Source organism: Cornus florida, unplaced genomic scaffold (assembly GCF_030987335.1).
Source record: "Cornus florida cultivar Cherokee Brave unplaced genomic scaffold, ASM3098733v1 CherokeeBrave_3.0.0_Hap2_Chr04, whole genome shotgun sequence".
In the NCBI taxonomy this organism is placed as follows: Eukaryota; Viridiplantae; Streptophyta; class Magnoliopsida; order Cornales; family Cornaceae; genus Cornus; species Cornus florida.
The window spans coordinates 28,762,399-28,774,590 of NW_026775574.1; the positions used below are offsets into that span (position 1 = coordinate 28,762,399).

At 35.8% G+C, this 12,192-nt stretch overlaps 1 protein-coding gene across 1 annotated transcript; it reads right to left on the bottom strand.

The window, feature by feature from the left end:
- Window positions 1–428: 428 nt before the first annotated feature.
- Window positions 429–10,246, bottom strand: LOC132303071 (1,4-dihydroxy-2-naphthoyl-CoA synthase, peroxisomal). Its single transcript, XM_059800144.1, has 9 exons — window positions 9,831–10,246; window positions 8,188–8,310; window positions 7,103–7,204; window positions 6,975–7,013; window positions 6,783–6,881; window positions 6,539–6,586; window positions 6,360–6,455; window positions 5,958–6,080; window positions 429–755 (listed from the first exon to the last, which is right to left on the bottom strand). Exons 1-9 carry the CDS (start codon window positions 10,095–10,097, stop codon window positions 639–641), a joined length of 1,014 nt encoding a protein of 337 aa, XP_059656127.1. The 5' UTR covers window positions 10,098–10,246; the 3' UTR covers window positions 429–638.
- Window positions 10,247–12,192: the final 1,946 nt, after the last annotated feature.

Consider the following 12,192-nt stretch of genomic DNA (forward strand, 5'->3'; position numbering starts at 1 on the left):
ACAAACCATCCAACCATGTGGGGATGGTTTTTTTGGTAATGCTTATTGTTTGCACCACTGCTTGCTCATTCTATTGTTTTGTTGATCCCATTGGGACATTGTTACATCTACGTAACACAGAACGAGAGCGTAACACATAGCAGAGCACAAAAGTGACAAAATTTGAAGTCACACAGAGTAAGTGCATTTCCGGTTAATGCTTATTGTTTGCACCACTGTTGCTCTTTGGCTGTTGATGTCCTGGTTTGCTTGCTATTTCTGGAATATGGTTGTCTTCTAGCATTTTTTTCGTTTTCTTTTTCTGTGCTTGCCTGGCAGCTATTTGCCCAGGGCTTGCTTAACTCGGGAGTTGGGGGTATGCCTCCTTATTGATGTTCTATCAGAAGAAAATGAGAATGTCTTAGCAATCAAAACTCCAAAAAAAAAAATAATAATAAATAAATAAAAGATCTTTATTCTTTAATTTAATGGGAGATTGTTTTCTTCATCAAGGACTGTGACAAGTCCATAAACAGGACACAAACAAACTTGATAAATTACAAACAAAATCACATGGAGTCCCTTTTAACTTGATCTCTAGACGCATGCTTGGAGTTCACAGGGCATGGTCACATAGAAGCACCCAATAACAGACGCTATTATGGTCGTCGAGGAAATTTTGAGAAATCAGGACGTCTACGCTGCATGTATGCTGTCTTCCCTTGGTCAGCTTCCTCAGTTCCATAAAATATGAGTGTGGCATTCCCTCCAAGTTCCTGCATGCAGAACAAAAAATGGAACTAATTTGAGGATATGTACATAGCTAAATGGATATCTGTATATATACATGTTGAAAAGGAAAGATTCGGTAGTAATACTACTAAATATTATTTGCTGTAAATAGAATATTGGTCAAATGCTGTAAATTAAGAAATTATTAATTAGGTCAGCTAGTTATGTGCGTGTATTCTCTCCTATAAAGAGAACCCGCGTAAACTTGTGAATTGTGTGTTAATACAGAGAAAAGGTTTATTACATATTTCTTTCATTTCAAGTTTATATGGTATCAGAGCCACCCTAAGGAAAGGAAAAAAAAAAAAAAATCCTAATTTTCTTTTCTGCACAATTTCTTTGCTGATCAGCCATGTCTGATGTTTCTTCCATGTCAACCTCGCCTATCACAACCCAGTCAACCAATCCGACAACCCAAGCCCCCAGTACCAATTCTCACTCGGTTCAGATCACCAATATTCGCCTTAATGATGACAATTATTTACTGTGGTCCCAGTCCGTTCGGATGTACATCAGAGGGTGGGGAAAGATCGGGTACCTGACGGAAGACAAGAAGGCACCAGCATCGGAGGACCCAACGTACGTGACCTGGGATGCAGAAAATTCAATGGTGATGACTTGGCTTGTGAACTCCATGGACGAGGATATTAGCTCCAACTATATGTGCTACTCCACAGCCAAGGAACTCTGGGACAACGTGAATCAGATGTACTCTGATTTGGGAAATCAATCTCAGATCTACGAATTGACTCTAAAACTTGGTGAGATTCGGCAAGGAGAAGATTCGATCACCAAGTATTTCAATTCATTGAAGAGCCTTTGGCAGGACATGGATCTGTTCAATAATTATGAATAGAAATCCACTAAAGATGCCAATCGCTACAAACGGACCGTGGAGGCTCATCGCATTTACAAATTCCTTGTTGGGCTCAACGTGGAATTTGATGAAGTACGAGGGCGGATCATTGGCAGGACTCTACTTCCTCCAATTGATGAAGTGTTTGCTAAGGTTCAAAGAGAAGAGAGCCGCAGACATGCAATGTTGGGAAAGAAGACTACCAGCGGACCTGTTGAGAGTTCCACCCTTATTGTTGCAGAGACTGTTGCTAATAAAGCAGTCAATTTTCAGCGAAAAACTGAAGAGAAGCCACGGGTCTGGTGCGACTTCTGCAACAATTCGCGCCATACTTGGGAGAACTGCTGGAAAATCCACGGAAAACCAGCGAATTGGAAGAGTAGCAAGCCTGGTGATAGAAATAGGTGTGCAGTTCATACTGCTAATGAAGCTAAGACAAGTCCCTTAAGCAAAGAGCAGATGGATCACCTTCTGAAGCTGCTGAAATTTAATTCCTTATCTAGTATTCCTAGTGTTTCTCTTGCACAAACAGGTAGTGCACTTAATGCCCTTTCTTGTTGTTTAAATTATACTCCATGGATCATCGATTCTGGAGCCTCTGATCATATGACCAGCCTTTCCAATCTTTTTAGCACTTACTCACCATGTTTTAGCCTTAAAAAAAGTTAGAATTGCAGATGGTAGTTTCTCACCTATTGCAGGAAAAGGTTTGATAAAATTATCCGAGAATATAGATCTTAAATCTGTTCTCCATGTCCCTAAACTAGCCTGTAACATTTTGTCTGTGAGTGAACTAACCAAAGAATCTAATTGTCGTGTAATTTTCTGTGATTCTTACTGTGAATTTCAGGACCGGAGCTCGGGGAAGAAGATTGACAATGCTAAGATAATAGATGGACTTTACTACTTCGATGGGGACTTCTCCAATAATAAAAAGGCTCAGGACCTTAGTAGTGTTAGTTCTAACTCTGTTTATGAACAAATAATGTTTTGGCATTTAAAACTAGGACATCCTAGCTTTCCATACCTCAAACATTTGTTTCCTACTTTGTTTAAAGGTTTGGATTGTTCATCATTCTATTGTGAAAGTTGTTGCTTATCTAAGAGTCATCGTACTACTTATTTGCCAAAACCTTATACTTCTTCAAAACCATTTTATTTAATACATAGTGATGTTTGGGGACCTTCAAGAGTCACTACTATCTCTAGGAAAAAATGGTTTGTTACTTTTATGGATGATCACACCCGTTTATGTTAGCTTTATTTGATGAATGAAAAGTCTAATGTTGGAAAAAAATTTAAGAATTTTTACACAATGGTTGAAACTCAGTTTCAAGCAAAAATTAGCATTTTTCACACTGATAATGGAACCGAACATTTTAATGAAATTTTGGGGAATTTTTTGAAAGAAAAGGATACCATCATCAGTCTACATGTGTGGATACCCCTCAACAAAATGGAATTGCTGAAAGAAAAAATAAACATTTACTTGAAGTGGCTCGTGCTATAATGTTTTCAATGAATGTTCCAAAATATCTATGGGGCGAAGCTGTTTTAACAGCTTCGTATTTGATTAATAGAATGCTTTCACGTATTTTAAAATATAGCACGCCATTAGAATGTTTCAAAAGAATTTTTCCATTATCAAGGATATACTCGGATTTACCTCTAAAGGTTTTTGGCTACATAACTTTTGTTCATATACCCAATAATACTCTGTCCAAACTTGATCCTCGAGCTGAAAAATGTGTTTTCATAGGGTATGCTTCTAATCAAAAGGAATATAAGTGCTATAATCCCCAAACAAGAAAATTTTATGTAAGTATGGATGTCTCTTTCTTTGAAAATAAATCATACTTTCCCAAAAATTCTCTTCAGGGGGAGAATGAGGTGATGGAAGAAAATTTTTGGGATTTATCTCCTACTCCTTTACCAAATGTGATTTTGACTCCTGCACCTCATCCTACTATTATTCCTGAAATTCAAAGTCAGAAACAATGTGATAAAACCAATAAAAACAATGAAAAGAATCCTAGTCATATAGTGCCAAACATTAATGTATCTGAAACAGGGGAAGAATCACTACAACCGGGCACTAAAGTTCCCAATACTGAGCCTCTGGTTTATACTCAAAGAATACCTCATCAAAAGAATCAAAGTCAGCCTATTCCTCTTGGAAATGATCCATCTCAACCTCCGGGAACTGGACCTTCAGATATTATAGGTAATTATGTTCCTAACTCATCTTCAGTTCCTATTGTTTCTCCTAACCAAGAACCATCAGACCTTGATATTCCTATAGCTGTTAGGAAATGTATTCGAATCAAATATCCAAATCCAAAATATCTCATTGCCAAATACCTTTCTTATGAAAAACTCTCTCATACTCGTAGGGCTTTTACCTCAAAAATCTCAAACTTGTTTGTCCCGAGAAACATTCAGGAAGCTTTTGATGATCCAAATTGGAAGTTAGCAGTGATGGAAAAGATGAATGCTCTTAGAAGAAGTGGTACTTAGGAGATAATTGATTTACCTAAGGAGAAAAGAACAGTAGGCTGCAAGTGGGTCTTTACTGTGAAATGTAAAGCTGATGGTAGCATAGAGAGGTACAAGGCAAGACTAGTAGCAAAAGGGTTCACCTAGACCTATGGAATTGATTATCAGGAAACTTTTGCTCCTGTAGCCAAGATATTTTGTTATCTTTGGCTGTCAATTTCAGCTGGCTATTACACCAGTTAGATGTAAAAAATGCCTTTTTAAATAGAGATCTTGAAGAGGAGGTCTTTATGAATCCAGCACCTGGGTTTGAGGGAAAATTGGGACCTAATAAAGTCTGTAGACTGAAAAAATCTTTATATGGTCTCAAACAGTCCCCTAGAGCTTGGTTTGAGAGATTTGGGAGAGCTGTGAAGAATTGTGGCTACTGTCAGAGCCAAGCTGACCATACCATGTTCTACAAACACAGTAGAGAAGGCAATGTCGCAGTGTTAATTGTCTATATGGATGATATAGTCTTGACAGGTAATGACAATGAAGAATTGGAGAGACTGAAAAAGAGACTTGCAGCTGACTTTGAGATCAAGGATTTAGGTGCATTAAAATACTTTCTTGGAATGGAGTTTGCTAGATCCAAAGAAGGTATATTTGTTAATCAACATAAATATGTTCTTGATTTACTTAGTGAGACAGGTCTGCTAGATGTAAACCAGCCGAGACACCTATTGAGCCCAACCTTAAGTTGCAGCCTTCTAAAGATGAAGAAATTATGAATAAAGAGCAGTATCAAAGACTTGTTAGAAGACTGATCTACTTGTCACATACACGTCCAGATATAGCTTTTGCAGTCAGCATGGTTAGCCAGTTCATGCATTCACCTGGACGAGAACACTTTGATGCAGTCTACAGAATTCTCAGATACCTAAAGGGGACCTTTAGAAGAGGTCTACTGTTAAAAAACTGTGCGCATTTGCAAGTTAAAGCCTATACTGATGCGGATTGGGCTGGGAGTGCTATTGATAGACGGTCAACTTCTGGCTACTGCACCTTTGTTGGAGGTAACCTTGTCACCTGGCGGAGTAAAAAACAAAATGCAGTAGCAAGAAGCAGCGCAGAGGCCGAGTTTAGATCAGTTGCTCATGGAATTTGTGAGGTGTTATGGATTAAGAGACTATTGGATGAATTAAAGGTCTCTAATCCGTTGCCTATGAAATTGTACTATGACAATAAAGCTACTATTTCGATCGCTCACAATCCAGTGCTTCATGACAAAACAAAGCACATGGAAATAGACAAACATTTCATCAAGGAAAAGCTCGAAAAAGGATTGATCTGTATGCCGTACATTCCTAGTACCGAGCAAGTTGCAGATGTGCTTACAAAGGGACTTCCTACAAGACAGTTCGACAGACTAATTGGCAAGCTGGCTATGGAGGATATCTTCAAACCAGCTTGAGGGGGAGTGTTGAAAAGGAAAGATTCGGTAGTAATACTACCAAATATTATTTGCTATAAATAGAATATTGGTCAAATGCTGTAAATTAGGAAATTATTAATTAGGCCAGCTAATTATGTGCGTGTATTCTCTCTTATAAAGAGAACCCGTGTAAACTTGTGAATTGTGTGCTAATACAGAGAAAAGGTTTATTCCATATTTCTTTCCTTTCAAGTTTATAATACATATATGTATATATATGTAAAGAATAAGAACATAAGTCGCTATGCAACAAGTATAAAAGCGGAATCATTGCATCTAGCGACTCCAAAATTTTGCAGCCATTTGGTTATAACATATTACTGTTGATTATATTAACATGGTTGGAACTGAATATACCTGGAGTCCAGCATGCCCATCATCAACTGCATTAAGAGCTGATTTGAGCACCCGAATTGCAGTTGGGCTGTTTCTTAGAATCTCTCGACACCATTTAACTGTTTCCCGTTCTAACTTCTCTAGCTGGACAAAAGTTCAAGAGATATCATTGGTTTAAGCGTGCAACTTTGAAAGTGCAATGAATAAACAAAATGTGCACGAGCATTACTTCAACATCCAAGTCTTGAAATACAAATAAATGGAGATAGTATCCATGCATAGTTCATAAGATACGCTCATATGCAGATTACTTGCACTGACAAATAACCAATAGAGGAGGCATGGGGTGTTCAGGGGTCACAGAAAGATTGGCTATTGGCTATGTATTGTAATGAACTAAAAATGAATGAATTTTTAACTCACTGGGACAACAGTGTTGACAAGTCCCATTTTCTCTGCTTCAGAAGCGGTGTAGAATCTTGCCAGAAACCACATTTCACGAGCTTTTTTGGGCCCAACCTGTTCGAAAAATAAAAACAAGCAAACTGTTTAATGAAGAAGTCCTGTGCAAAATAATGAGAATCTTCACCTTCAGAACTTACCAAACGAGACATAATGGAACTTCCATAACCAGCGTCGAAGCTTCCAACCTGCATCATACACAGGGCAAAGCATTTAAAATTTCAGTAGAAAAAGAACATAATCAACTATGTAGTGAACCAGATTTAAAAATCTCTCAAGAATCACCACATACCTACTAAGTTTTTTTTAAGCATGTTACAATAGTACAAGAGATTGGAATACATTTATTAAACAATTAATATATTATACGCAAGTTAAAAGCACCTTTGGACCTGTCTGACCGAAAATAGCATTATCTGCTGCAATTGTTAGATCACAGACCATATGCAATACATGTCCTCCGCCAACAGCATAACCTGCAACCTTGTTTGAGAAAAGGAGAATTATACACAATCTAAGCCAAGCGAACATAACAATGAAGTAATAAAGTTGCAAAGTGGGAGCATAATAGGTTACCATTGCAATTACTGGTTTTGGAAGACGTCGTATCTGCACCTGTATGAAAGAAGAAGCAACATTTGCCTCTTAACTTTTCCACGAGTCTCCAAATATATGTGATTTTTACATCAGGTTAAATTCTCTACCTGTAGATCTAAAACATTAAGGCGGCCAAAATCTTCATAATCAGCATAACCATCTTTGCTTCTTAATTCCTGATCCCCGCCACTGCAAAATGCCTTGGTTCCCTGCAAACACATATTGTCCAACAGCATGAAATAATTACAGCCCCTTCCTGGAAAAGGGGAAATCAACATAATCCAAAGACAGGATATTATGGGAATGATTTCAAAATTACAAACTATGATATCTACTCATTTATTCTCTCAGATCAAGACTTTATAGAAACAGCAACGCAAAAGTGTGCCATAATGGTCCATAGCAAATTCATTTGAAAAAAATATAAGGAAGAGAGGAAATGATAGCTATCAAAATCTGTTAGTAGCAGCTCATGCAACAAATAAATCTATCATGCAAGCCAGGCAAGCATCCTCCTAAGCTAGGCATCCTTCCAACTCTCAATTCTTGAATTTGCACATTGAGAACAACCCCTCTCCACTCCCTCTCAGATGCTCCCACCTTTTAATGATTATGATTTTTCTTCATCCTTATGATCTTAATTATTTCTCATATTTTTTTTACTAATTGATGTGTGAATCTTTGGAGTTAGATTATTTGGTCATGGAAAAGACATTGCAATCAACAACCTTTAATCCAGCTCACAATGTTTTAATTCATAAATGCTGTCTATAAAAACATATGTAGAACTTATAAAAATGAACATAAATGCCTACATATTTTTCATGTGCTTTCAAACCTACGTTAGTATTAAAAATTGCTGCTACACTACTTTTGCTAAACACACTGTCTATATAGTGCACTGGCTTGGTATATAAAACAGTTTTGCCCCATTATTATTCCCTGTTGACAACCAGTACATGGGTAGCACGCATGAAAGGGAAGAAAATTTTGGAATACTTACAAAATTACACTTGTAGTGGAATCTGATCATCAGTTAAAGTTTCATATTATGCATAGTGCCTACATGCTGTTAACGGTACAAGCATAAGAAATTCTAATGAATCCGAATGTCTGGAAGTTAGTCCACAAACAACAATTTTATTTTATTGGTTTATTACATTATATAAGATATTGATTCAGAAAAAGGTACCTTTCCAGTAAGAATGATGACTCCCACTGAACTATCATCCCTAGCATCATTAAATGCACGGATAAGCTCCTTGACTGTATGTGGTCGGAAAGCATTTCTTCTGTCTGGCCTGTTGATCGTAATCTACAATAGAGTAAAAAATTAAAGATGATTAAACCAGACATCGATTCTTTACTTTTGGCAGCAACTAAATAATCAACAATAATTGGATAAATAGTTACAAAAATTACAACAAAGAAAAAGGTTTCAAACATCAGTAATAAGAGAAGCTCCAGCAGTCTACTATGAACAAGCAAAACGAGACATTAAGAAATGAGCAACAGATTTCTATATAGGATGTTAATAGAGAATATCAGGCTTGATAATCAGGTGATGTATGATAAATTTAAAGCTCTCCACATTTTGTTAAACCAAGATGTAAATTTGATGATGGCAGGTGTTGTGCCTAAGCTGCATCTGCATGACCACAAACTTAAAAGTACATATTTTTTGCACTTTTCATCTGAATAGCAATTGATAAATAATATAGTAAGGAGGTAAAGTTTGGCCTGATGAACAAAAATTGTGGATTTATAGGTAATGCGTTAACTGTTTGATGTGTAGGAAAGTTCTCACAATCAACGATTAGTGTGCCAGAGGCTTGTAAACACAACACCCACGTCCACTCCTTTCTGAAACCCATTTGGACAGACTTATAGTAGTCCCTCTTTCATTTTTTTAAGAATTTGAAAATCTAAATGAGAGTATCCATGTTTATGAAGGAGCTAATTACTTATTTGTTATTTACATCATTGTTCTTCTATCTATACTATTTTGGTGCAAGCACATGCGCCTTCACATAAAAAGCTATATGCCTAGTGATTTCCGAACACACTGCATGTAAAAGTGCCCTCAAGTTAAGATTCAGAGGAGTTGACTTCCGTGTTGAAATAAAACACTCTTAAATCCATGTCCACTAATTATAGCTTTTACTTCATTAATCAATCAATGGAAGGTAATGCCATTTCTAATATAATATGTTGATGCTTTTCTTCTGCCGTTTTCTTTCTCCATCTAGGGTGAGGGGCTGTATGCAATTCATAGGTATCAGCCACGGTATCAAATCACATAACTAAAGCAATGAAGCAACTAACACTAACTTTATCCTGATCAAACAATGTCATACGATTAACATTCCTGCATGTGTTACTTTACCTACTCTCCATTTATGGTGACCATAAATGCAGATTGCAATATCAAATGCACGAGGCTCTCACCATTATGGGGAGAGGGTCTCCGCATGGAGAAGCTGTTTCCAGTTTCAAACCCATTACATCCAGGTCACAATGGAGGACCCTTACATTGTGCCAAGGTCCGCCATCAAAATCTAAACACCAGGTAAAATAAAATAACTGTGTGAACGTTCTGTTTATAGACCTTTTAGTGCATTCATTCAGTAACTGTAGCTCATGCATAAACATATAGAAAACAACCATAAAACTCAACCTTGTTAGCAATTCCATTGAGCATTTGAACCATACAATACAGTTAGTAACACAGAACAACTGTACTGTGTCATAGTCTAATAACAAACCCACCACAATTAGACCCACCTGAGTACTCAATTTTCCAAAGACAAGTTCAATTGATCTGTGAATACTGACCTTCGCAATTTGTTCTCCGACTGCTTTTTCATATATAATGTCCGTAAACTCCTTCTCAGACTCGTCACAGGCAATTCTCCAAACAGGTGGGTGGCTCGGCACTTCGCCATGAACCCAATGGTATCTATCCTTCATTGAAGCGCTACAATTGCTCAACACAATCGAACCACCATGACTCGAGGTCGAATGGGTCGGAATGAGATGGCTGGTTACGGAGGCCACTCTCCTTCTCACCGTGTCAATGTCCTTCTCTGCAACACCCGCCATTGCTGAGTGAACTCTGAACTGAAAATTCACTGATATCTGTGTGAAATGGCGATTCTAGGAACTGGGTTTGGGACGTTGTGCGTCGAAATGGGTGGTGAGATTGAGACATTGCTTTTGTAGTTGGGAAGTCTGATGAGGGGTGGTTGGGATTTCGTTGTCTGATCCCGAAGATGTTGATAAGGAGATTGGGGGCACCGGGACAGCACAGTAGCTTTTTGGCCTTTTTGGACATTTTGATCTCATTAAATTAAGAAAAGTATGAAGGAATTAATAATAATAATAATAAGCTCCCTGAACTTTTTTTAATTTAATAATCATTGAATTGACGCAATGTATTGAAATGAAAAACTTTTTTTAATTCGTTATTTATGTAATAAGGGAGAGATTGTTGTAATTATGTGGTGTGATTATTATTATTTAATATAATATAATTGGTTGATAACATAACATAATATTATTACTATAATCACGGTTAGAGATCTCTAGACGAAAAAGTATACAGAAATTTATAGACACCATGTTAATTTGGTCTAATAATGATAAACTCCAATTTTATTTTATTGTTAAATAGTTTGAACTCCATTAAGTAATGCATGCTGTGATCTTATTGGTGGTTGCATATTCAGTTTCTCTTTTTATGCTACTTTATTTTTGTGAATCCCGGCTCAAATGTGCATTTGAAAAGTATTACACTAATACTCGACTCAGTCCAACAATAAATTTTTTTGTCAAGATGTTACCCATTTTATATCACAAAATGTTATTGATTAGTGATACTATTTTAATCTGATTGAGTTGGCAACAAAAATTAAACAAATATTTGTAATAAAAAAATAATAATAATAAATAAATAGAAAAGTTTATCATCATTTATAAGACTATAAAAAGTTTGTGGTCAAATATTCGGTACACAAATTTTGACTTTGAACAAAAAAAAAAGAAGGTACTTTGATTGATAGGCTTCTACCAAACCAAAACAAATAGGAAAATAATTCCCGTACTAATTACTTAAAAAGTGAATTGCGTGACTTATAAGTTTTGATTGATCAAGTATGTAAAATATAAAGAAGTGTGATCCTTCATTTTCTTATATTTGATAAAGATGACCAATCAAAACTTATAGGTCATACAATTCACTTTGAGAGTTTGGCCCAAATATCACAATTCAAACAAATATTACTAACATGACAATATTGTTTAGTCACAAAAAAGCAATTTCATCTCTTATCAATTTGGGTCCGAGATTTAATCAGTAGTCTAAGAAGTGATACAATGTATGATATTATTCGTTTTGAGTTCCAACTTGCATAATTTTATTTTTTAAATTTCATTTTAAAAGACTTCCTACAATTTTGAGACAACACTAGCAAATAAAGTACTATACCTTTATCTTCTCCGGGCATTGTGGTATATTGCACCCATAGTCTAATAGTGTCTTGTACCTGTTTACGCGCACATTCACAATTTCCTCACATACAATTATTTTCATTTCTTAGATTATTGACAAACAGTAAAATCATACAAGTTGTTACTAAATAAAAAATCGTTTGACATTGATTGATTAGAGATTAGAGACGGAGAAGGAAGACAATAGTAAAATTTTGTAATAATTTTAGTGGGGATAATAGTAAAATTTTATAAGTATATAATTGAAAAATAAAAATTTAATGGGGGTGTAATACTAAAAGTAAAAAATTCAGTGAGAGCAACGCACTGAGTTGAATGTAGGTCCGTCGTGCCTATTAGAGATGCTTATTGTTTTTATCATTATCAGTGTCTCTAAATTATAGAAAATCTAATAAGAGTTTCAAATTTTTGTAGAATATTTTTGTTTTCTTTTACAACTTTCAAGTTTATGTCACGAAGGAAATAACAAAAACGAATTTAGGACAGTTTTCCCCCATAATTAGTATTTTAATTAAATAGATTTTTATTTATTTGTATTTTTATAATTTTTAGGGAGAGTTTAATTTTTGGTAATTTCTTTATATTTTTAATTTCCTTATGTTATTAGGTTAATTTCCTTGTGTTTTTAGTTTCCTTAAAGGTTTCTCAGCTCCGCTTAAAATATTTTTCAAAAAATATTTTTGTATTT